Raw genomic sequence first — 27,043 nt, forward strand, 5'->3', positions numbered from 1 at the left:
TTTTTTTTTTTTTTTTTTTTTTTTTTTTAGGTGAACCTGATCTTCATAAGAACTCAGAAGACTTAGCAAACACTGAAGAAAAACATGTTGACACACATCTGTAGGACTGAAACATCTTAAAGGCTTCTGTCATTTTACAAAGGAGAGGTAATTTTATGTTTTTGGTTGAGAAACCTAATTTCTGAAATGAGTGGTTTATAGAGTACCCTTGGAGACAAAGGTCTTTAAATTCTCTTGTCAATTCTTTTTTTTTTTCAATCCATCTTCAGTCTTCTGAGGCAAAAACCTTACCAGCTAAAATTTAAGTATTTCTAATAAAAATCGTGTTTACTGATAACAAGCTATAGGAATGCACAGAGGAATCGTCTTAGTGTCTATGAAAAAAAAACAAAAAACAAAAAATCCAAGTATTACAATGAATCTTGCTGTTGGCAGGATGGAGCCAGAGAAAATGTTAAGGGCACCACCTTTGAAATGTTACAATTGGTATTCTGAGTTACAGAGACAGTTACAAACCTGTCACTGGGTTACCCCACTGAATCCTCACCACATTTCCTTAGTTGATGGCTACAATTTCTACTTTATACACAGCCTGGAAAGACATCAGGCCACAGAGCGGCTCTTCAGCAACTGGAATCCATCTCCACAGTTAACAGTTGTAGCATATTGTTTAAAATTAGCTGAATTTCCTCTCAAGAACCTATATTAAAAGTACACATTTATAGGGCTGGGGATTTAGCTCAGTGGTTCCGCCACTTGCCTCCCAAGTGCCAGATCCCAAGATTGATTCCCTGGTACCAAAAAAAAAAAAGTACTCATTTATTACCTTTAGTGCCCATGGTCATTTCAGAAATGCCTTTGGGTCCAGCTGATATATATTAAACCCCTGAAGAATATTTTAGGGAAAACTAATGCAGAGGAATAATATAATTTATATAACAAAGGATATTTTTAGCAAATAAGTATCATTAGCTAAAGGTAAAACAAAATTAAGCAAGATTCCTTCCTAGAGGATACCTCTAAGCCAGTGTATAGCGCAACCTTTCAAAAAGGGGGGAAAAAAAAAAAAGAACTTTAGGATGAGCATTTTCTAAGCATTTACAGTATGGACCTGGAATATTTCTGGATATTTTCAGGAAACTATATGAAATGCAGGTTACCAATATATTTGTGAAAATGACCAATGTATTAAAAGGCTTTTATTGGGAATACAATCCATACACAGAGAGACACATATAAACAGCAGAAATAGGAAGTAAATTTTAACTGATGTAAAATCAGTATCTATTATATACTGATAAATCCCTTATTTTGACGAAGTGTATCAAGTAAAATGTGAAATCATCACAAAGTAATCAGTGCCTATATATGACAAACTCATGATCTCTATCCTTTGTATTTTTGACATATATTTATATATTTATCACATATATGTAGCTTTAAATATATATATGTAATGGAATGGTTAAATTGATCTAATTGGCATATATAATATAAATTACATATTAACACATATAAATATATATCTAAAACCTCATACACTTATAATTTTTTCATGGTAAGAACACAAAATCTACTCTTTGGGCAATTTTTAAGAATACAGGACCATGTTATTAGTGAGTGTCACCATGTGGTACAAGAGATATTTAAAACTTCCTCCTCCTGGCTGACTGGAATTTTGTATCCTCTGACTGATATCTGCCCAACCCCCCACACCTGCACCTTCTTTGTTCTTCATTTTCATTTGAATTTTATTTCAGGATGATGAAAACGTCTCTAACAAACATCCTAAGTCCTCAGTTTTCCACAAAGCTATACTCTACTTCAGCCTAGTGTTGGATCAGGCATTTTAATGAACTCCTGTAGGAGGAATAAGAATAACACACATTTTAACCTAGTAACTGGCCAAGTAAGTACCTTGAAGTTTCTATGGGAGCTTTTGGCCAGTGCTTCTGCCATTGTTTTTTCTTCACAATTTGGCCTTCTTCCATCAAGCTAGAGAAATTTTTAATACAAAAGTGGATAGTTTTAAATTTGCGACACTTGTAACCCTGCCACGTGCCTGTACAATACACGTGCAGAAGATGAAGCATTTTAACTGTACTTTCTTGCATTGTCTGAGAGAGTGCTCTAACTGCAAATCTTTAAAGGTCTTGAAGGATACAAAAATGAAGTGCAAAAAATATTTTTTGGCAGCACAGGGAACAGCCTGTTTAGATTGCCCTTATTTTAATGCATGGCAACGACAGGAGAGTTGGGGCTGCCCAGGAGCTGCAGCTGAATTGTAAGGGGACGGGCACCTTCGTTGCTGGGGCTCAGCAGCCTCATGGACGCTCGGTGTAAAGCTCAAGCTGGGAAGTGGCAGCAGATCAGCCTTTCCCAGAAGCCCCGGGCCAGCTGCCTCATCGCTGTGGTTTCATCACCTGCACGGCTGGTCACAGTGAAGGATCACGTTACCGGCAGCACCCAATAACAGCCACTGCTAGAGACTCGAAGAGGGAACGGAACTTGTCTTCTGGGGTATTGATCCCATCCGGATGTGATAAAATACATTACAAGCCAAGGGATGGGACACAAGAACTGTCTGTGTTCGTGTGTGCACATATATTTAAAGATGTCCGCGGAAACGGAAGCCCACGCTTTTCTGTAGAAATAACAGTATTGATGTGACCCTTCAATATTTCTAAAAGGACGCAAACTGCAACCCTCAGAGGTCCTGCCTCTTGTCATGTGTTGCCCGAGCATGTGCAAAGCCTTCCCTCTGCTACAAATTGAAAAACTACCTTTATTTGTTATTAGCGGACAAGAAAGGTCAAGCTCAATGCAGTGCTATAGCTTTTCACCACAGGAACGTTTCAATGACTGCGAGCTTAAGTGAATTTGTCTCCGTGAAAGGTAGAAAGAGGAGGGAAAGAATCAAGAACAGCCACAAGTTACCTGACGGAAAGGAGGAGATTCCATCCATTCTAACGAGTTGCCAGTTGCGCCTGCCTCTTTCCCGGGTTCCATAATGCTAAGCAATACTAGAAATGGATTCAGGCAGAAACTTTTCCGCCTAAGTGGTGAGACTTTATAACTCACGCTTAGATATCTTTTAAAGTGTAAGCCATATTCTGTATGCATATTTAGTATGCATCATTGTAATTTAAGATATATTTGTGTGTGGACAGTACAAAATGCTTTTCAGTGTTCTGTGACTGTGATCTTTAGCTTTAGTTTCCTCTGAATCTTGTGCAGAACACAGCTAAATAACCGGATTATATCATAGAGATTACAACGGATATTTTTTAATGTAAGCAGTAAAGAGTGATCTATAATAATGTCCTGGGGGAAGATTTATAGAAATGCACATCATGATGACTTTTCGTCCTTTAAAAATGGACTTTTTATTTCTATTTATGGTTAAACTGTAACTACTGCTTTTAGAGTCATTTTTTTTTAATGAGCTATTTATCATCCAGAAAAAACTCTACACTTAAAATAGAATATGATTGTCTGGGAAGTATAATTACTATGATTCCTACTTGAGCCAGTTCTTTCGTAAAGCTGTGGTCTCTCGGAGGGAGGAATAGGTTGCAACACTGCTTCTCAAATGGTGTTTGAAACATCCACTTTGTTCCCTTGATACATTAAGATCTCTATACTGGGATATTAAAAACAAAGGAATGTAAAGATTTGAACCAGTTTCTGTGTTTGGGCTTTAGCCTAGTTTTCCAGATCATGTGACTCACAAAGCCCTGGGGCTGACCTTGCAGAAGACGTGGGGAAGACTCACCCTGTATTCGAGGTTGGCATGCTTCTTGAGGCACTTAGCCTTTCCCCGCTCTCCCACCTTCTCCATTCCTCTCCCCTTTTTTATTTTCCATATCGCTCCCTTCTTCATCTCCTACTCTCTGTAAGAGAGCTGTGATTTGGCACTATTCAACAGGAAGCTGGGTGAAGTTGGCGCTATCCAACAGGAAGTTAGATGGAGGTGGCGCTATCTATCTAACAGGAAGTTGGGGGGAGATTACCTACACCCTTCCGTCTGCAAACACCAGTGTGGGGTCCATTGTGCCAAGAGGGCTGATGAGTTAGGCTGCTGTACCTGAAATGTCCCATTCTGCATTTGTATTCCAAGATAACTGCCATATATATCCTGCAAAGTAACATGCCTCTCATTTAACCAGAGCCTCTTTAATTTAATTTTTAACTTGACAACTTATAATTCTTGTGTTTTTATTATGCTGTAATTCTCTGTATTTCCTATTGTATATGACTGCTAAATAAATCATATTTGTTGGACAATATCATTATGCATCTGCTGTTTGATGTAATTTTGTATGGCCAGGCATTGAAAAGTGGGAGAAATTGGGAGAAACCAGAAGTAGATCAAATGAAAACCTGATGTTTTGCCAAGAAGTTATTTCGCTTCATTAAGGAGATATTTATCAAATATTTATTATTATAGCATTACGTGTAAACTCCTAGATAGAAGCATGTGTGCATGTAAATATGAAAGTTAGAATCTTTTCCACAGAAATTTCAAGTTTTACAGAGGAGACAATCTATCCCTGGTGTTATTTATACACAGTAGTTAAGATGCCACTATAAAACTAGGTACAAATAAAACACACCAGTGTGGGTATTAGAGCAGGAAAAACCCATTTACATCTACAAACCATCCAGGAAGATTTCAAACAGCTGGTACATAAACTGACACTTAGGAGGTGAAATATATGGTAAAGATTTCAATAAAAAAATTATTACAATAAAAGACATATTGACGTTAATTTCCCTCAAAACTTTCACCCTCATTCCAAACACACTCAGCCCACCGTGCTTGTCACTTTCTGAAGCAGAAGTAGGAATCCTCATTCATGAATCTTTATGAGGTGTGATCAAAACCTTGGTGAATGCTGCTGGCAAGGGTCACCCATCCAAAGGTAGGCTTGCAAAAACATCACAATGTCTCCTCATCCCCCTAATCACCGGATCTGGTGCCATGAGACTTCTGGCCCTGCCTTAATCTCAAAATGACCACGCAGAGTCAGTTCAGAATGCTGGGGCAGCCGTGACAGTGCATTCACGAAAGAGGGCTTCCAAAACAGCTTCAGAAAGTGTCAAGCAGGATGAGACAAGTGTATTTGAAGGAAAGGGGTGTACTGTGAGGGGGCTCAATACTGTAAATGACAATGTGTCTTTTACCATAATAAAAAGTTTTTTCAGTTTTTTGAGACAGGGTCTCACTATGTAGTTGAGACTGATCTGGAACTCATTATGTAGCCCAGGCTGGTCTCGAACTCACAGTGACCCTCCTGCCTCAGCCCCCCAATCCTCCTGGGATTACAGGCTACTATAATACATATTTAATTTAAATATTTACTCTCTGTTTCAAAGATACCTCATAAATACTATCAAAATCTTGTAGTCATTACCTACTTTCCTTGTGTAGTCTCCAAATTCCTAACAAATATTAACTGTAATCTTTACCAAAATCCAGCAACTGATAAAGAAAACTGTATCTTAGAGAAAAACTCTTGTCCAAGGCCATCCAGGTCCTCAAAGTTGGGATCCACATTGGATTTGCTTCTAGGTCTCTCTGGTACCAAAGGCCATGTTTTCTTTTCACTGAATACATTTGGGGCAGGACAGAGGCACCAAAGGGAAAACTTTGAAAAAGAGCAGTGTAAATAAGGAAATGCTAGAGAAGAATAAAGAAGCAAAGGTGTGAATCCCAGGTGAAGGTCTAGTGAGTTTCAATTAGGTGAACGGAGAATAGCTGGTATGATACGTATTTCCTCTATGATGCCGCAGCACTCAGTGAAAATGTAGACGCTGACCTACTCATCAGACAGATGACACTTAAATCATCTCTACTTGAATTGTGATTACAGGGTAAATTTCCACATAATGTCAAAAAGCATTTGTTAAGGCTAGATGTTTACTTAGGAATATTATTCATATATAGAACACATGTTTCCTGTATTAAGCCTTTTGAATTGCTATTTTAAATATTGTAAGATTATCTATGATTTAGTGCAGACTGAAACAAAAAGGCAATATATTTTAAAGTAAAAAAATGAGCATCTCAATATTCTGCATTGTATTCTTATCTTTTGGTAGAGAATTTCAAGTAATTAGCATACATTTCTATTCCTTTGCATCTGATACATTTTTTTCAGATAAAGATTATAGTTAGTGATTTCATTTTCCTAATTTGTTACAGTCTCACTACTGCATTATGGTTTTGGGTTTTTTTTGTTTGTTCGTTTTGGTTTTTTTTACATTACCCCCTTTGCTTCCTATGATGACAGCTTGAGGCAGTATCATTCCCAGCTATGGGGATGACATGGCAAGGAAGCTAAGATAATATGGGTATATGTATGCATGTAGTAAGCAGAGGAGCCCAGATGCAAAATCTAAGGAAATCTGGCTCTCAAAAACAATAGACGACTCTGCCCGGGCCTCAGGGAGATGTTTGTCTCACTGTCACTACCCACTGTATCCATCCCTTCCTTTTCTCCTCTTTATTCTATTTTGCAGACAGTTGGCAGAATTTCCAGTGAACAACAGTGGATGATGTGTGTGTTTGTAACCAATTACTAAACCATGAATCATTGCAGAGCCCTGCTACTCAAAACATGGAGACCTGTTAGAAATAATCTCAAGCCCCATCCATACCTACAAAACTGGAATTTGCATTTCCATCAATATTTGATGCTTTCTGTATGTGTGACTGTCAGTAATTAAATAGTGAGCAAATTATTCTAGACACCTAGTATGGGCTAGGGGTGTGGCTTAGGAGTAACCAGCTTGCCTAGCATGGACAGGCCCCAGATTCAATCTCTAGCACTGCAAATATAAAAATAAACTTCTATTCAGTACTCAAATATGAGATTGTCTTTCTTCAAAGTGGAGGTGCTGAATAAATGCCTTTCACACCTGTGTGCTCACCCAGACCCATCAACACACTCTGTGGACAGGAGTGCAGGTCCAGGGTCTGGTGTATTAATGGAACATGATTTCTATGTGCATAATTACAGGCAGATCCAGGAGGGCTTGGAACAGTCCTACAAAAGCAAAATTTTACAAAGGGACTTGTGTTTTCATTGGCCTATCAAGTACTTCGAATTTTGTAGTGTACAAAGGGGAACATCACTTGCAGAAGTGAAAAATACAACCTTCAAAAGACTGTTGGATGTGCTTTATTCTTACCTGCCAGCTTTTCTGGTCCACCTAGGAATTTAGAAGATGTTATGAAGAGAGTCTCAGAAGGGGCAGGTGGAAGGAGTTGAAGGCTAGGGCAGTAAACAGAAGTAATGTTCCTTGTAATGTTTCACCCTTGGCTAGGGTAAAAGGGAGAGGGCTGGTCCTCAGTTTGGAAACCACAAGTGATCTGAGTTAGGGACACACAAAATGCAAGGGAGAAATAGAAAAGGGCTGGGAGCAATTTATAGAAGGCACAAGAAGCAGGTGTATTTTCAGCATGAAGATGAGCAGGAGAGCAGCTCCGATGCTTATTCCACGTTCTGTTCATTAAGTCCATAGGGCCAGGTGTGGAAGAAGACAAGATGAATGCTAAAGGTAGGGATAGGTAGGCACTGAGAGAAACCTGAGGGGCCAAAAGATGTGTGCACAGGGACAGTGCATGAGATAATTCTAGTTTTTTGGTTTACCAAAGTAACAAGGACTTGGGTAGGTGGGTTTGGCTGGGCAAGTTCTTCTGCATGAACACCACCATCCCGGTCCCACATATTGTACTATTTTGTATCTTTTTGAGGGTGGTGCTTTTGTTCCATCATAAACTTACCAAAACTATTATCGTCTGTGTGTGTGTGTTTTCTGTGTAGGATTTCCCATGATGAAAGGCTGAAGCATGCTTGGGTTTCTCAGAGTCCTCCCCAGCCTGAAGAGCCTTTCAATTTTTCTAAATGAATGCTCCACAGGATAGCCTGGGAGAAGGTGAAAAGCTAAAAGATCATGGTGTCACTCCATGAACTACAACTTTGATACACTTCTGGAGGTTGAATAATAACAAACCTTAAATAATAATGCATCCAAATAAATACAGCTGAGCTATTCACACCAGGAAGAAAAATTTAACATTAAAAAAATTTATACCTGGTAAAAGTTTCTATAAAGAGCCAGAATTTATTTTTTTCTAAATCAACCTTTCCGCCACCCCCTACCCCCAAAAAAAGATTTAAAAAAATTATCTTTGTGTGTGTGTGTGTGTGTGTGTGTGTGTGTGTGTGTGTTTTGAGACAGGGTCTCACTATGTAATTGAGACTGACCTGGAACTCACTATGTAGCCCAGGCTGGTCTCAAAGTCAGCAATCCTCCTGCCTCAGCCTCCCGAGTGCTGGGATTACAGGCGTGCACCACCATGCCCAGCTGTAAATTATCTTTTAGAGACTACACAAAGAATCTCTTCTTCTATGCTGGGACACCAGTCATGCTTAGCATCCAAGCATTTGGGAGGTGAAAGCTGAAGGATTTCAAGTTGAAGTCCTTCCTGGGCAAATTAGCAAGTTCCTGTCTCAACAACAACAACAACAACAACATAAAAAGGGATAAGGAAGTAGCTCAGTTGAAGATTCTAGGTTCAATCTCAAGTACAAACAAAACAGAACAGAAAACAAAATGAAAAACTCTTCCCCTAAAGAAATAAATTAAAACAATCATTTTCTTTTACTTTGGAGGTTAAAGGAAGGTTCTTGTTACTTCCACTTTACTTGATAAACCCTCATGTTATTTCTAATTATTACCAAATGTACAAATAAATATGTTCATTTTCTTATGTGGTTAACCTGAAATTCATTTTTACAAGCCATTTTTGTGTGTGTGGATAACATGAATGTGTGTGAACAAGTGAAAAAAATGACATCTATTTAGAAAGAAGGATCTTCGTGTGCATCGAGCTTTGGTTAATTTCCCCTTGGTGTGTATGTGTACACATGCATGTGACTGAGTGTACACTATTTGGTGCTTTCAGATTAAATATTAGATTTGGGACTTCACACTGGGTATGTGGCACACACCTATAAGCTGAGCACTCCGGAAGGCCTCAAATCTCCAAACTCCTGTTTTATAATTCTTACTCCATTAATTAAAAATCACAATTTTCCTTCTGAAAGAACCAAACATCTACAATACTTTCCTTTTATGATTTTTTTGTATTTGTTCAATAAAACTAACCCACACGCAATCCCTTTGTTTTAACCCATTTCTAATGCTTTTTTGCAGAAAGCATTGCAATAATATTCTTCTCGTAGCCTGCAAGATCCACTAAGCATTCCCAGAAGGCAGAGGCTTAGGTGTTGTTACATTTTTCTCCCATATGTAACATAGCTGGAACACAGTATATTCTAGTTGTGTTTGGTTGAATTCAATATGTTGAAGAAGAATATACATTTCTAAAACCTTTTAAAACTTACCTTTTAATGTCATTTTGAGAATTAAATATCCTTTTTTTGTTGTTCTGGGAATCGAATACAGGGCCTTACGCTTACCAGGCAGGCGCGGTGCCACTGAGTTATGTCCCTGGTGAGAATTAAATATACTGGTAAGGAACTTAGAGACTATTGACTTATATTTTTACCAGAGTAGTAGTTGTGATTTCTTAGTTTGTATTAGCATCTGATCCCGGCTGTGAGGTACATAATGGCTCACACTCATAGAGTACATACGTAAGTCGGCTGTGTTAAGTTCCTGATCTATACCATCTTATGGAATTCTGACCCCAGCCTGAAGAGGGAAGTATTAGTGTTCTGCCCATTTTATAAGAAGACAAAGAGAAGCAATTAGCAGAAGATCTTCCAGCTCAGACACTGCAGGTTTGGGAATCTGGCTGTAGAACTTGTACTCAGCACTCTCCTACGCTGTCAAAACTAAACCAGGACTCTGAGTGGGGCGCAGAGGCACAGCTAATACCTGGTGTCTGCCACACCCTAGGTCTCAGCTCAGCCACCAGAACAAACCCCAAACAGCCAAATCAAACCAAAACCCAAGAAATTGCTGAACGGAATACAATCTACGGTTTCTTCCATTGTTGAGAATCTTACCATGGCATAGTGCCAGGCTCAACTGAAAGCTAAATATTTCATTTCTATAAGGATTAAAAATCCAGTTCTTCCTGCCAAAGAGCTTTTACATCGTTCAGGTCTTTACCAACTTCCTTATGTGAAATATTTGGCTTCCTGCTTCCAGCTCTTCCATTTTTTTCTTCTCTGGCATTGCTATTATCCTAATCAACCCTAACGAATTCTTTGGATTTATTGTTTCCTTTTTCACAGTTTCTCCCAGTCTAGGTGACAGGCAGAACTGCTTTGTAAAGTCAGAGCAAATAGCGCGTGTTTAGCCTTGCAGCCTACACACCCTCGCGATGTCTCCTCCTGCTCCCCTCACTTGCTCTCTTCCTCCAGCTTTTTCCTTATCACGTCCTCTTCTTCTTCCTCCTCTTTCACCCCTCTCCTTTTTTCTTCTTTTACAAGCCCTTTACCTGGTGGGTGTAGGGTGGACGGAGGCAGCCTCCTGCAGGCGTGACTCCTCGCAGGCCTGCTTTTCACAGAGCTGCAGCTCTTACAGAAGGAGGGTTTGTGGCATTGGTAACAGGCTTGTCAGAGCCGAGGAGCTCCTTCTCCGGGCCTTCCCAGCACCCTGAGCACTGGAGAAAGGAGCATCTCCAGCGCTCCTGTACCCTCCCCAACACGTGCCTCAGGTGGACAGGCTGGCTACGGCACAGGTTCTCAGCCCTTAGCACCTGCAGGGTCAGCCAAGCGCAGGTGGCCAGCGCTCCTCCCTGGGATTCCAATGCAGGAGGCCAGGGTGGGTTCCCAGGTGAAGATGGGATGGGCTCTCACTCCGAGCACCTGCGCCTGTACTCACTCCTGGGAGTTTCTGCCAGACCTGTGCAGGCAGAGCTTCCCTGCCTGCGTCTGCTCCTCCCTTGGCCATCGGCACGGGTCCTTGTCCCTCTTCCTCCGAGGATCCCGCACATGCAGATGTCCTGCAGAGCTTTCCCGTTGCCCTGGGTCGGTCACTGATCACCCCTCTTCTCGTGGTCCCTCTCCATGGTAACCGTAGGTCGGCTCCTCATTCCCTGGTGGCTAGGTTTGAAGGCGAGGAAGAACTGAGCCTTACACACTGTGGGTGTTGGCAGATATTCATGGAAAAGATCATTATGAGTCAATCCTGCTTGTCTTGAATGGTATATGACTGAATTAATCCTTTTTCAGAGAACCTAAACAGTTAATACAATCAAAATGGGAATCACTTCTGAAGCCCTTCAGGTCCACAGAATGCCCAAAAGCCATTCCTCTTTTTCTCAGGGCAGACAAAAGAGGAGTGCACTAATTCCTAATTAATTCTTAATAGCATATAAAAGCAAACCTGAATTACATGGTAGAGACCTTAAAGTCTCTCCATCTGTTTCTTGGTATCTCCTTCGGGAGCTGCTCTGCTATTGGGAATATATTCATGGCTGCAAAACGTGTAACTTTGCCAGGGAGAAAAGCCTACATTTCTTAGGAAATTTCCTGTATCATCCATCGTTAATAGCGGAAACCACACAGATTTGGAGCAAGAAGGCTATTTTGATCATTTGTCCTTGGTGGCTCTTAGTATTTCTCAACCTCTGACCATACAGTCATTGATAGGATGGTAGAATAAGGACAACTGCTTATGGGCCATGCCCAAGACATTGCTGGTCCTCAGTGGACACAAATTAATATTATCATTTTGTACCCAGCTAGAAGATGCTATGTTTTTGTTACATTTTGTGTGGAAGAATTGAAGCAAGAAATCTCTCACCTAACTACAGAATTTGATCCTCCATTTAATTCTTGACTTTATTATTTACTAGCTTTGTAGTCTTAGATAAGCTTTAATTGTCTCATCTATGAAATGGAGGTAAGTAACTATTTGATTGAGTTGTTGAAATGATGAAATGAAATGGCCCATGTAAGGTGCTGAGAATATTACCTGATATACAGAAAGAAATGACATGACCTGGGATATAAAAATTAAGAATCAAGCTGGGTGTGGTGTCACACACCTATTATCTCGGCACTCTGGGAGACAGAGGAGAGAGGACTGTGAGTTTGAGTACAGCCTGGGAAACTTAGCAACTTAGTGAGACCCCATCAAGAAAGAAGGGGGGGCAAGGAAAGAAAGGGGAAGAAAAAGAAAAGGAAGGAAGGAAAGAAAGAAAGAAACAAAGAAAGAAAGAAAGACTGCAGATGCAGCTCAGTGTGAAGGTGTTGGATGTAATTCACAGTATGGAGGGGGGAAAACCTACCAGGAGCTGCATCCTTCCTGCAAAACTAATTGGTGCTTCTATTTTCAAGACTATAGCATGGCTTTAAATTCAGTAGCAATTTTCTAAAAGTCCACACGATGGAGAGGTTGCTCCATGCATAAAGTAGGGCAGCCATTCCTTAGCAGAGATCATATTAACTTCAGCACTTATGTCCTTGTTTGAGAAAAGACAAGAAAATAGACAGAAAGTCATGTGTATGCTTAAGATGAGTTAGAGAAATAAATTACATGCATTGATATTTGGTTGGCAGATAATCTAGGGAATGATTTTAATGCAAATTTTAAACAGCAAAGTATCAGTGTAAAGGTGAAGTAAAAATATCCTTTAGGCTTCCAGGAATAGCTTGTTAAATAAAACAGATTATTGGACAACCATATGCACTAAAATCAACAAAAGCAGTTTCTCAATAAAGAATCTCTACAGGTACCCACACACCTGTAAGATCCCCCTTCCCGTATTTCTCCCTTTTTGCTAGCTGAGGAATTACAGCTTTCTTTGGAAGAAATAAAAAAAGACAAAACCTTTCTTAATGCAGAAATTGCTAGTGAGGGAGGAACACAGAATCCACCAAGTGAGTTAGATGCAATCTAGAACCAAGTGGGTCAACCCTGGAGTCTTGATCTTCAACCTCCAGAAAGATAAGGTGCAGAAGACCTATTTGTGTGGAGATCCTGGGCCAAGGAGCCCACCTGCTTCTCCCCTGTCTGGATACAGAGGTAACCTAGAAGTATCTAGTCAACAAAGTGTTCATTCTCTAGTAACAAACAGGATAGGCTTCTGCTTTCTCTTTTTTTAAAAAAAATTTATTTTAGTTTAGTGAAACATTCATATATATATATATATATATATATTTATGTGGGAATACATTCATGTGTACAAATATGCACATAGAAATGCTATATGCACACAGACACATACCTAAATAAAAAATAATCTCAGCTTCTAATCACACATAAAAAAAATCAAAAAGGAGATTGATTTTGGCAACCATATCTTCCCTGAAATATTGCATTAAATTATTTTATATAGATGTAGGTTCTGGTAGATTATAATGACACTATCTAATTTTTAGTACTTTTTACCTATGCAAAATAAATTTAATTTTAAAATTTAATTGAGATATAAACCAGTATCATTGGAGCACTTCATATGCAAACTTCACTCATACCGGCAATAAAAATTGTGTAACCCAAGCTTGGTATCATATGTAAGTCTGAGATATGGCAGTATAATTCTTACCTTATGCATCACTGACCTTCATCTCAAGATTTAATATTTAAACTATTCTTACTAGCAAATGCGGGACTGCAGATACAACACTTGACAAATGTAACAAACAAGTGACAAAGTCAAAATAAGAAATCTATGTCCCATTCGGGCTAGAAGAAAGGAGAATGCAACATATGGTAATATAATTAGTATGATTATGAGACACATCACAGAATTTTTGCTGCAGGGAGAACTGTAATGGAAAACCCACTTATCTGTTGCAGTGCCTTGAAAAATGTTTTTTTAAACAACAAAGAAGAGAGTAAAGAAATTCCCCTGTAAAGATTAAAGAGACGTTCAACCATCTGTGAGCTATTCATTTTTTTAAAAGTTCTTATTGTTCCACTCCTTTGATTCATATAAAGCAATATTACACCTTTGCTATTTTGGAGAAAAATGGTTATTTTGAAATCAATTAAATTTGTTCCTCAGTTAACTGGAGAAAGCAGCAGATAAAATGGTCTTCGTTTCCTAAGTAGCATATTGTTTCTTTAGCATATCTATAGTGTATTCTAAATTGCACATTTTAGTGTGTGGGGGATTACTTTTGTTTGCGTTGTTTGTACTTCTTTGTCAATGAGGTCTGGAAATGATAATTATTTCTCAAATTTAGGGGGAGACATGGGAAGAATAATAATTTTAAAAAGACAATTTGTGAAATTATTCTCATTTGTGTTTTGCAATTTTTTAAATATCAAGAAAAAGAAATAAAAATATTTTAGTTTTGATCCCTTGTTCTTGTCATAAACTCAGCAATTCTATTTTTTAGATAGTGCAGCTAAGTATAGATATAAGCACAGAAAATATTTTAAAATTAGCCAAGTACTATAAGAAGAGTTTCAAACTTGCTTATTTTATTTGTCCTGTGTCATCTTCCTTTCAAAGTCAATGCTAGAGAATTCAAGTAGAGCTTTGACTCCTCCTATCTCAGCCTCATTAATGTGGGTTGCTCATCAGCATAGGTTCCTTATTAGCATAGTCTCCTCATTAGCATAGGCTTCTCCTAGATTTTATGTCTGAGTGGTTTTAAGTTATTCTCTAAGATGCTACAAGGAGCATAAAAGTCTATGGGCTTGCTAACTTCAAAACTACCAACCCTCCACAAACAGATCACAAGCCAGGGGACAAGCTTATTGAAATAGAAGTTCATTTTGGGTCACTTATTTCCCTTGGATTCTACTTTTCCTATGTATAAAATAGATCCTAGCCATCATACATAATGCATTTGATTATTAACTGAGAAACATACATAAGGCCACCTTCTCACTTGTAAAGAATTAAGCAAATATTTACTAACAGAATAACAACACTATATCAGCCTTTTCGTTTTTGTAACTCTGATGGTTAAACCAGTAGTTGCTCAGGTAGATGACCAATAAAGATCCGTAGAACTAAATTGAATCAAGACCAATGGAACTTAAAAAGGAAACAGGAATAAATAAACACAGTGGAATTTGAAAAAGAAACAAAGGAAATGCATCCGAAAGTCATTCTAGTGTAAGAGAAGGCTCAGATTCCAGGATTTGCAAAACTGAAGATGAGTCTCTTAAACCTGCAGACCTCCTTCTTAGCTGTAGATAGAAATTAATTAAAACCAAAGGGGAGAACCTGATAGTGTCATATAAATAATTATAAAAAATATAAATTAAAGGAACAGTTTCTGAAAAGCGTATCAATATTATGCATAAAACATCTCAAGTGCCTCAGAAGGCTCTGCAGCAGGCAGCAAAGAACACAATGAGACGGAGCTGGCAATGGTGTTTGGTTCCCATTAGTATTTTCCAAGCTCCAGCAGGACCACAGTGCTGACAGGTCCACTTCTTGCTATCGACTCATTTATTACACCTTGAGGAGAAGACGAAAATACTCTAGAAACAGTGGAAACGCTCCTGAGAATTTAATGTCACATCACACAAATCACTACAAGGAAAAAAATTTGGTACACAGCACTTAATAGCAACATAGCTTGTATGGTAGAGTAGAGGAAATTGGCCAATTACTGATTTGTAAGAGGAATTTTTGCCCTGAAAGAACTTTCAAGCCTTAAAGAAACAAGCAAACCAACAGAAAAGCACATTGCTCTTTTTAAGCTCATTTTCTAAGGGCAAGTTTTAAAAGAATAAAAACAATGTTATACTACAGCATACGCATTCACATTCCTACGCGAGTGTGTGCACATCTCTAACTCTGACCACGTTATTCTGTGAGTTGTCGCGCAAGCATACGAGGGCACTCATTCCTTGTCTGATCCTGCCTTCCCCTCACACTGTTGTTTTCCATCTGTTCCCATTTCTTGTCTCGTTTGCTGCTTTCCTGTGGCTCCTGAAAGAGAGTTAGAGGTGAGAAGTATGTACTGTAGAGACGCAAGATCCCTGCTGTGGTCCTGTGGTTGTCTCTCCACTGCACGCTGGTCAGAAATCCGAGCTCCAGAGTGATTAAAGGAATTGTTGAAGTCCACGCTTCTGCAACAAAGGGAAAATGCCACCCTCCGCCGCATCCCCTTCCTTTATTCCCTTCCAGAAATCCATCATTATCCGAAATGTTCTAACTTTTATGACTTTAGGTGTATGTTGACTATCTTCAGAACATTATAGTATATACACCTGTGCATTGAAGGATCTTCGCTCTCTCATTACTGTTTGCATCCCCACAATTGGAAAGGTCTAGAAAGCCGGGAGGACTAATATGTATTTATTGATTAATGAACTACAATGTGGGGGTCTTAGATATAAAATATATTTGTAAAACTATACCAAAAATCCTATAAAAGAACATAGAATAATTAAAATATACAGATGGTTTTATCCAGCAAGAGATCTATCATAAACTTTACCTAACTTCTGTATTTTTAATTAACAAAAATATTTGGGGAGTATTGACGTTCTCAGCTTCATGACGATTATAAGTCGAGGGCGGCTTCCATGTCCCATGGATATGAGGAAAGTTTATAAATCCCGATCATTTGGGAAGTGATACTCCTAGCTGTTCAACCAATATCCATTCTCACGTTCCTTTTTTTTTTTTTGAGACAGGGTCTCACTTTGTAGTTGAGACTGACTGGAACTCACTATGTAGCCCAGTCTGGTCTTGAACTCACAGCGATCCTCCTGCCTCAGCCTCCTGAGTGCTGGGATTGCAGGGGTGCATCACTACACCTGGCCACCCATAGTCACTTTCACAATGAGAGCATTAATTGAATTGAGATGTGGCAGGATACTCAGTTACATGTGTTTACTTTCCCAAACTCTCTTTTCTCAAGGGGTGGCCCCATGACACAGTTCTGGCCCACAAGACATTAGCTAAGGGTTCCTGGGCGAGCTTTGGTTCTGTGCTCCAGATTCTTCACCTTTCTCTTCCCACTACCGTTTCTTCTCAGAGCCTACCAGATGCCTGGAGCAGCGTATGACCTGTGGTTACAACTCCTTTGAGACTGTTAAGAGACAAGGGAAGCACCTTTTGCCTTGCTGTGCGAGTCCTGAATATTTTACTGCAGGACAGAAACAAACTTTGGTGTCATTTTTGCCTCTTATTTGTTGCCAAATGCTTTGCTACTCGACAGTGTCTTGAACTAAGTGTATACATCTGAGGAAAAATCCGCTAGGTCCGTATTCCCACCCTTAAAACGAAGGATGCAAACCAGAACTCGGTGACATTTTCCCATTGGAAAAAACTCTCTCTCCTGCAGACTGGTCTTGGCTGTGGAAAACAAAGCCCAGGGTAACGTGTGCTCTGCAAAGCCTGTGTGTTTATTTTCTCCTGCTTCTCGTGGCCTTCTGGTGACCGTCTTCATTTAACACCTATTCTGAAAAGCCATTCACCAAATATACCCTACTATTCTGTCATGTTTAGGATTCTGCGCTAGTAGCGTCTAGACTTCTGGGATTTACTATTCTCACTGCCTTAAGTTAGACTCATTTTTGCTGTAAGTTAGAGAAGGGGGGAAAATACAAAGTCATATTAGTGGAGTAAAGGATAAAAATGAATGAATCCAATATCATTTTAGTCTATTCTATCCAGGGTTTTTTTTTTTCTTAAAGTGTCCAAGCTTCTTGAAATTAACCTTATCTACTTTTCTCTCCATTCTCAAGTTCAACTTCCCTCTATAGACCGAATTTCCATTATCAGCATAAACTGGGCAGTGAAAAGTATCATTGTCAGCCTCCACAAAATGAAAGTCAGGAAAAGAGCTACAGTTGAATGATAATCTATTTATGAAACAGTCCGGCACTTAGTTTCCATGAAGATTATTTCCTTAGAGTCACACACTATGGCAGAACAGAAACATGAACCCTGACTGATCTCCATGTTTTGCCAAGCCTAGTACTTTTGTTACTTATCATGCCATTTAAAACAACAAGTGCTGCCCTGGAATTTTTCTAAAGTTCTTTCTCTGATATTTAATTCAGAACATGATGATGTTAATAGCATGCAATAACCTAATTTCTTCAACAGATTTCACATTATGGTAATATATTTATGAACTAATATATCTCTTGAAGTTTCAAAGACTGGATTTTAAATCAGCCATTTAAAAATAAAGGTATTCCTTTCCATATCCTCCTTACTCAGAGAAAGCAAATAGTCAAAATTACCTCTTGGTATAAATGTTTTCATGTGAGTAGCCATGCTTTTTCTATTATTCATTCTGCACTTAAAATGTTTGCTTTTAGATACAGATGAAAATCATACAAAGACTTTCTAAATTAATGCAATATATATATTTATGAGTTAAATATCCATCCTGCAATTAAATGAATTCTGCAATATTTATACTTGAATTGTTTGCTGTGACAATATCCGAAACTCAATGCTTATGAAAGTTTGCTCAAATGTATATTAATTTTGTCACTTGAGGGTACTACCTCTACTGTAGTTATCTAATATTTTGCTTTAAATTGACTTAAAATATGTTTATACTTTAAATTTGTGCCATCATAAGTAGTAATAACTACAAAATCATAGATTTGGGGTTACTGGTTATGCAGTTTTACATATATTAAAGTACCATGCTTAACTATAAAAAATAAACATAATTTTGTTTTTGGCCAACCTAAAATCATCTTATTTTTCAAAATGCAGACTATCGGCATATATTTATTATGGAAACCATCTGTGAGAAGTCTGACAAGTCAAAGGATTTACAATGTATCATCCAATAGAAATTACTTTGGTCTGGACTCCTGAGCTGCCAATACATTCTTTGCCTTGTTCTCGTGCACTGGGGTGGGGGAGCGAATTTGAAACTTATTTAGCTGGCATAACTTTTCTCATGTTAAGTGTAAACAACTGAGGAGGACCCAAAAGTGAGTGGTCCAGGTGATGAGAAAAGTTGGGGAGGAACTGATGACGTTTCACTGAAGAAAGGAGAACACTTAGGCTACAGCATGCAAAGGTTTCTCAAGATCCCGATGGCTGAGACATAAGAAAAGGAGCTAAAGTTGTTCTGCAATCTTCTGAAATAAGTAAAGCATAAAGGAAAAGGTGTGACTAGGAGAAGGGGGTTTAGCACAGAAGCATAATCAGAGCTCTTCGTTGCGGAGGACAGGTAGAGTTAACTCACAAACGAGTGGGGAGATCACTTGTGTATGAGGGTGAACAGGATCACAGGTTAGGGGAGATTTAGATGGCTGTTCTCTGAGGTCCTTTCTGATTTTAACAATAATGCACATCAGTTATTAAATGTACCAAGCTGGGGTGAGCATTCAACTGTTGTACAATAGGTTAGGTATGACTTGTACCTATTTTACAAATGGAATAAACAAGTCTAAAATCTTGTAGAAGCTGAATTTGAATCCAAGGTAGAACGACTCAATGCCGGTCTAGGAACCATTATATTATATTATCAATGTTATCTGAGAAATATAAAGATTTTGTTTTCTGTTTCGTTAGAAAGTTTTTTTAACTCACTCAGCTCAACTGCAGCCATGCTGTCTTTTTACTAAACTATTTTTTTTATTATAAACTATAGCTGTGAAAAAAGGAAACTGAAAATCCATTATCTCAACTGGTTTCCTTCAAATTTCTGAGAAAGACAACACATTGTCCAGAAAAACTGAAGCTGTCAATGGTAATTTCTTTATATTTGAGAATGGAGAGCAGAAGAAACAAACATTTCCAGGGAAAACATGCTTTTAATTTTGATATCTTTATGTTGTTGAGAAAGGAGAACAGAACAGAGGAATCCAGAGCCATGCTGTTTATTTCTATAAATGGTGTTACAAAATCAGCAAAAGCTTTGGTTTCTTTTTGTGTGCCTAAATCCTTAAAAAAAAACAAAACACACACACACACACACACACACACCTATTAAACTGTGTATTCAAGGAAAGGGAAGGGCAGTTTTATTTTTTGTGCTTCAGGGTGTCTCAAATATTCTCAATGGGTATCAGGATTTTTTTCCAACCATGAATTCAAAAATCTCTTATTAAACAGGGACTGAACCAGGTTTTGTACAGAGGTAGAGAGAAACTTAGGAAATGAAACAAGTAATTATCCTAGTTGATCTTGAAACTCTAGAAAGTTTCACTGGAAACAGGCTGAACCACAAGGGGTAGAGAAAGAGTAAAAAGAGAAGAAAGAGGTAAGGAGGGAAAGAAAAGGAGAGAGAGGAAGAAAGGGAATGGAGGGAGGAGGAGGGGAAGAAAGAACTAGAATATTCATTACACTGTTCATGTACATGGTACCAGCTATCAATTAATGTTGTATTTATATTCTTTGGGAATTTATACCAAGGAAAATAATTGTTATTTCTGCTACATTTCCACAGCTTCATTGAACTCACTTAATCATTATGATTGCTATTATTTTTTTGGTCCTGGGGATTGAACTTGAGACCTTGTGCTTGTGAGGTAGGTGGCGGAACCACTGAGCTAAATTCCCAGCCCCATCTCTTAATCATTATAAAACTCATATTCAAACTTAGAAATGATCATTTTATTTCTCCAAATCTTGGTATTAAGATTTTGCAGTGAAGTTTGCATTTTATTTTTCCCCTTTTCATTTCTCCTTTACCAATCTTTGAATTTTTTTCAAGAAACAGTTGAAGTTTATTAATATTACTGTAAGAAACAAAATGAGTAATCCCCCATCCCCACTGTATTTTGAATCAAAATGTCATGGTAGTTAAAATTGTTCAAAGCAACAGAATTTTGAGTTTTAAAAGAGTCATATTCAATGAATACATACTGTCTTGTAAATCTTTGCTTTATACTAATGTCAATTGTACAAGGTAAGAGTTTATTTTGTTTATTTCAAATACCTTCTGAGGGATAAGGTCATTCATAACATAGTCGTTGAAATGATGAGTGAGTATGCAGGTGAATTAATGTAATTTCTTGTGATATAACATGGGAGATTTATAAAATGTTAGAGATTTATTAAAATGTGGTAAGAAATAGATGGCCTACATTTCAAGGAATAGCCAAAAAAGAAGCAGAAGAGATTTTCATATTTTATTGGAGATTTAGCACTTTTCTTTCTAAATAACTAGATTAAATGCTGGGAAATATATTTGCACAACTTAGAAAATGAGAATTCCATGTTTTTATACAGCCATAAGTGTGCAGTTGGAGGGGTAAAATCTTTACTATCTGATGTTATAGGAATTCCAGTCAGGAACATCTGACATTTCTCCTTTATCTTCTGGAAATAAGCTCTATGTTCTATTCTACATACAGAAACATGACAAGTGCAAGTCTTAAAAGTTTCATTAGACAGTCCTCCTTAAGTTACCCCCCACACTCTCACGTCTAAGTATATTAAATATGTGTTTTTCTGTTAAAGTTATGCTATTTACAGTTGAATGCAAACACTATCAGTAGGACATAAGGGATTAAGCTCTGGTGGTATTAGAGTCAGAACAGTCACACGTTCGCAAATTTCAAAAGAAAATCACTATAAAATAAACAGTGCTTAATTAGGCGTGGTGCAGAATACAGGGTACCTAGTTCTAGAGTTCGGTGGTGGAGGGTTTCCAGGAGGTGTGTTACGGCCCGAGTGTGTGAAGTGCAGAGGTGGGGACAGCTTCTGACACTCAAGACCTGGCGCTCCTGCGATGTTCAGAAAAATGAACAGTTCAGTTATTGCCAAGAGGCCTTCCTGCTGCAGTTCGGTAATTAATGGTCCCACGGTGCCTCTCTTTCATTTACACCCTCTTCTTCTTCAGGGAACGCTGGTTCATTCTGGCCTTTCAGATGTTTAACCCCTGAAATTATAAAAAAAAAAATACGCAAAATTCCAATGAAATTTCTTTCTAGCAGATTCACTGCTTTGCTGGAAGGGATAAATGAATGCAAGATTTTCGATGGCATACATATGCCTTCCTCCAAGGACCTCAACATTGTAATCCTACATAAACCTTTCGGCCACTGAGCAACAAAAACACAGCCAGCCAAATTTCCATGAGAGACAAGCTTTTATAATGAAACCTTCTCTATTAAGAATTGCATCACAGCCTATTAAAGCACTATTAATTAAAAATGTGTTCACAAGCTCTTTATTACTATTCTGTGGTACCAAGTAGTTCAAATATTGCTGTTGGCATCCTTCAACTTGACTACAAAGAGACCCATTGAAATCCCTAAGAACAAAAGAGAGTGTGTGTTCCATTTCTGTAATTTGTAAGCAACAAAACAAGAACAATATTGTTTGTATTCATTTGGAGGTCGAACCTACCCACTGGACTATTGAGCTCCTCTCTTCAAAATTCTCCACTACCTGGAGCAATAGAGTGGAAAAAAACACTGACATTCCTTTGCCTGTTCTTCCAGACTCAGAGGAGCTGATTGATTTCTCCCTGCTTTTTAAACCTCATTTCTCACCAGCTCTTTTTCCTGTCTCTTAACGTTAATTTGTGCTTCAACCTAATTGTAACCTACTCTTCCCGTTCCCTGCCCTCCTTCCATTCTCACTGCCAAGCACATTGCTCCCGCCACCTTGTTATCTCCTGGCCTCCTCCGAAGACCAGCTCAGTTCCCCTTGTGGAATTAGGCAGCTCTTTCTCATATCCCCCCATTGTACCCGGAGCACTCCTTTATCAGTTGTTATTCACTTCTACCTAGTGAATATAGTATGTGTGTGTGTTTGTCTCTCTCATTAGAGCAAACTCCTTGAGATCAGGGATTAGGTAACTTCACTTTATGGCCTGGGCACTGAGCCTACAAAAGAGTAGGTGCTCATTAATATTTATTGCTTAAATTATTGTGTGCATTAATGAAGGAATGATATAGTATATGCCTCTGTCCGTTCTAGCAAATCTATTTGGAAATTATTTTTTCAAAATACATATTTGGGGTATAAATCATAAGGTCAGCCCTACAGCAACTGTATTCAAACAACTAGAATGTCTTTTATTTCCTTTGGATTTATTATAAGTTAGCACTCTGCTGGCACTGTACACATATAGTAATATGTAATGTGAAATTTTAAAATACTTTTTATATTTTGGAAAATTGATTTATGAGGTTTTTTTTAGGTATCACTAAAGCAATGCTCAAGTTAGAATTTATAAATGAAGAGGTGTCACTGTTCATGTTTGGTATGAAACAGACTCAAGAAATGTGTGAGTGTGTATGCACTGTAGTGTGTGCCTCAGAGTACTATTTGGCAAAGAACAACATCCTTGGACTTGGTGGATTATCTTGCAAAAATATTTGATCTGTTGTAATAATATTTAGATTCTTTAATTTCATCTGCAAATACAGATCAGTGACAATTCCTGTTGACCCAAGACTGTACCGAGACATTTGTTATTATAGAATGAATCTTATTTCATATTATTATAAATTACATGGAAAAGAGGTCAAAATTCAAAGGCAAAAGGAAGGGAGTTCACTGAGTATCCAAACAGTCCCTCTGCTGGAATCTTAGATGAGCCACTAAGCCTCACAACTCCATGAGGTGAACAACTGGATGGTGGGTTTAGACTCAGAGAAGAAAACGAGTGATTTGCACAAGGTTCTAAGGTTAGTGTGGCTCTAAGAGAAGTTCTGACACCTCACTGTCCCTCTGTGGGTAGGATAAATGAATGTATGAATGCTGTACAGCTCCATTATCAAGAGCTAAATTTCACATTCAGCTTTTTAGATATTCACCCAGACTTTCCTATCATCTGCTAAGCTTTGCCATAGGTTTAGAACACCAACACTGGTCCTGAGGCTCTTAGGGTTTCTTCTGAAATATTCATTCAGCCACTTCTTCCTCTTTTCCTGAGCCAAAGGTGACTGTACCTCACCAAGTTTACATATTCCACAGCTTATCCCTTTCCTCCATGATATAACTGCAAAGCAATACAGTTGTGTCTGAGACAGTTCTCTTTAAATAAAAGTTAACAATTTAATGCCAACATTGGTTTGACAGAATCAAATGTTTTAAAAATCAGTAATTAAAATGTCCAACCTATTTAACCATTAATCAACCTTTTCCCACACTTGAATAGAGGTCTATTTATCTTGATCCATATTGCTTTCACGTCATAATTATAATGGTGACAGAATTATATAAGAAAGCCAAACATTTTTAATGTAAAATTACTCACTTGGACAACTATGGCATTTCTTTCCTTTGCTTTATTTGATAGCAAAATGAATTATTTCCAGGTGAAAAGTTCTGAAGAAGCAGAAGCTGATCACACATTATCACAGAGATGTTATGCAGAACATTTGCAACCGATGCGGTGGCTTTTGAAAGCTTACCTAGTGTATCTTTTAATTGGATAATGGATAGTTGTTTATCTTGTATTTTGCAATGGTCTTAGGTCAATAGTTTTCCTATTAGCAATATTCATTTAACTATAGATGCAAGGATGCTGAAATTTAGTTAGGAAGTCAGATGCACATTATCAGAAAATTTCTTTCTATCCACCCCTTCCACTATTCCAAATATATGTATGTTTTGGGCTTCAGTCTTCTTTAAACTCTCATTTGATGCTTGAGAATTTCAGAGATGGAGGGAAAAACACTGGTTGGGGGTGTTGACGAAATTCCTGGAAAGACCTCCAATGCCAAATGCTAAAGAGCATGAGGAAAGCCTTTCACCTCCACAGGGGCTGTGGCTTGGCTCAGGGCGGAAGCCTCCTGGGCATGCGTAGACTCAGCCAGGGTTGGCCAAAGCAGGAAGCAGAGGAGCCCAGAAAACACAATGGAGGTACTTTTCTCCATCCCGAAAGAATGCACAGGGAAAGAGGTCATACATTTGACCAGGGTGTGTGCTGTGCCTGTGTGAAGAAATAAAATAGAGACTGAATAAAAGGAAAAGAAACAAATGCTGCTCACAAGTAGAACCTTTATATGCTCTTCCTGCTCCGTAGATCAGGTGGTTAAATCAGGGCTGGATGAAGTTGTGAAACAACTGAGCGAAATATTATAAATAGTGAATTGACAGAATCTTATGTCTGACAAACCGCAAGTCAATATTTTTACCAATCATTCTGGAGCCCAAGATGGCAGCCTTGGTATATTTGTAGATGACACAAAATTGGGGGGGGGGTAAAACATGTTGAATAGCAAAACTAGGGTTATAAAGAAAGATCTGGAATGACAGCCTAAGCAATGCAGATAGAGATCAACTACCTTCATGTGCTGTTTTGCCTTTTTTTTTTTTACCTTCGTTCTTCATCTTGCTTCAAGGAAAATTATTTTGGTTCTAAAATAAACAGAGTATGAGTGCAATCTTGATTGATTCTAATTACGGGTTTGAGGTGACCGCAGTTGTAACACGACTCCACAGGAGTTGCCTCCTTTTAGGGGCAGAGCTCTTGACCCCACTGGTGGCATTTCCTCATGGCAGAATCACGGTTGAAAATGAGAACTGCTCTCCAGCTCTGTGTTGGTCTTTATTTGTGTTTGAAAGAACCATTGAAAGGGTAACTGGGTTGATTAAAAGTAGTCATATGTGGAATTTTACTAGAGGAATTTCAGATGCTACTGGAGTATTTAGCATAAAGAGAAGAGAGGACAGTAGAAGCTGCCTTTGAATCCATAACAGACTGGAAAAGTAATAAAATTAATTTGTGTAGCTCTTGAGACGTGGCATCAAGCTGGCATTAATGGCTTGGGATGGATATTAGACCTCATTATAAAAAAGACCGTTCCTATATCCACTCCCCCCTCTCTGCCCCTGCACGCTGGCAGTGCCAGGAATCGGAACTCAGGGCCTCCCACGTGCTAGACACGAGCTCTATTGTTAAGCTATATCAGCAACCCTAGTTTCCACATTCTCTCTGTTTCCCCAGCAACATGAACCACGAGCATGAGCAGCTCATCACCGCACATGTTCAACTCGAAGCTAACCTTCCATTCCTGAGGCATGTTATAACCTCACTGTCCTGGAGACAGAGCCTACCAATCTACAAAGTAAATATGTTATGTTACAGATAACAGTGCATTACTAAAAACAAAAACAGTTTTACTGTCAAATGATATAATCATCCACTCCACACTTTAAAAGTAATTGAGAGTAGTGGATGCAAATAGATTTTTTTTCAACTACATACTTTAAACCATAGAAATCATTCTAAAGTGTCCTTTAGGGAATATGTGGATGGAATTTAGAGAGTCTCTGACCCTCTCAGAATTCTATTTATAGTTGTATTTTTCATTTTTGGGTGGAGGAGGAAAGTCCATACTTTCAGCAGAAACTCAGAGTGGTTCCTGATTTTCCTCCCCCTCAGAAAAACCATGAATAGGACTACTAGTCTAATCTCTTCCTTAAAAATCAAAGAATAGTTCAGATGGCAAGGAGACTTCCTTAAATTCACAGTCATTGGCCAAGCTTGGACACAAATACTGGTCTTTAATCTCTCCTGGGAGCTCTGTCACTGGGTCACTGGGACTTCATCTTCCACAGTGCTCCATCTCTTCCAAAATTAGAACTTAAGAAGAATAGGGTAACTCGGAGTCATGGGACACTTTTTATTGAAAAACAGAACCTCCCATAGTGGATTTCAATGTAACTTTTCAGTCTTTCCAATTGTTACTGTTTTTAATAATTTGGTGTCAGGAAAATGTAGAATTTAAATTTACCCAGGGACATTCCCTTAGTAGAAACAAATCACAGATAACACTCAGCTCACTTGAAAAGAATCCCCCTTTGTCTCTGCTGTGCCCAAATTTAGAACTGGACTCTAGGAAACACAGCAAAATATAGTGAACTTGTCTATGGAAACAAGAGAGTAATCATCCAGCAATGTGAGTTAGACCCAATAAAGCTCCTTCTGTGTGCTGACCAGGCAAGAGACAAAAGGACAAGTCAGTTGGGGATGTTGGCCACTGGGCAACGGTATGCATGAAGTGAAGTTAGCTCAGTGAAGACCGCCTCTGGACCAGAACAACAGGTAGTACTTTAGGAGAGTTCTAGTAAGGGAAGAACTCCAACTCGGGTGACAGAAATTTGAACAGGAATTTACTGGGCAATAAGCTGGTTAGATGAAAGGAGAGAATGAGCCAGATTCCTATGCAAATACTATTTACAACATAT

At 38.5% G+C, this 27,043-nt stretch overlaps 2 protein-coding genes across 4 annotated transcripts in view; one reads left to right on the forward strand and one right to left on the reverse strand.

The window, feature by feature from the left end:
• The window catches only part of Pde1a (phosphodiesterase 1A), a 313,193-nt gene extending 306,637 nt beyond the window's left edge, over positions 1–6,556 (forward strand). For 2 of the 3 annotated variants that reach the window (XM_033756277.1, XM_033756280.1), the window contains 2 exons: positions 31–147; positions 1,761–2,174. In XM_033756277.1, coding sequence (XP_033612168.1) covers positions 31–104 — 74 coding nt within the window. In that variant the 3' untranslated portion in view covers positions 105–147; positions 1,761–2,174. Of the gene's footprint in view, positions 1–30; positions 148–1,760; positions 2,175–6,525 lie in introns of those variants that run through there. The other variant, XM_033756279.1, reaches the window with a different exon arrangement.
• A 13,261-nt stretch (positions 6,557–19,817) lies between these two features.
• Positions 19,818–27,043, reverse strand: part of Ppp1r1c (protein phosphatase 1 regulatory inhibitor subunit 1C) — a 126,944-nt gene continuing 119,718 nt past the window's right edge. The window contains exon 5 of the mRNA XM_010636798.2: positions 19,818–21,773. Coding sequence (XP_010635100.1) covers positions 21,685–21,773 — 89 coding nt within the window. The 3' untranslated portion in view covers positions 19,818–21,684. The remainder of the gene's footprint in view (positions 21,774–27,043) is intronic.

The sequence above is a fragment of the Fukomys damarensis genome, unplaced genomic scaffold (assembly GCF_012274545.1).
Source record: "Fukomys damarensis isolate Sample0158 unplaced genomic scaffold, DMR_v1.0_HiC HiC_scaffold_26, whole genome shotgun sequence".
Lineage (NCBI taxonomy): Eukaryota > Metazoa > Chordata > Mammalia > Rodentia > Bathyergidae > Fukomys > Fukomys damarensis.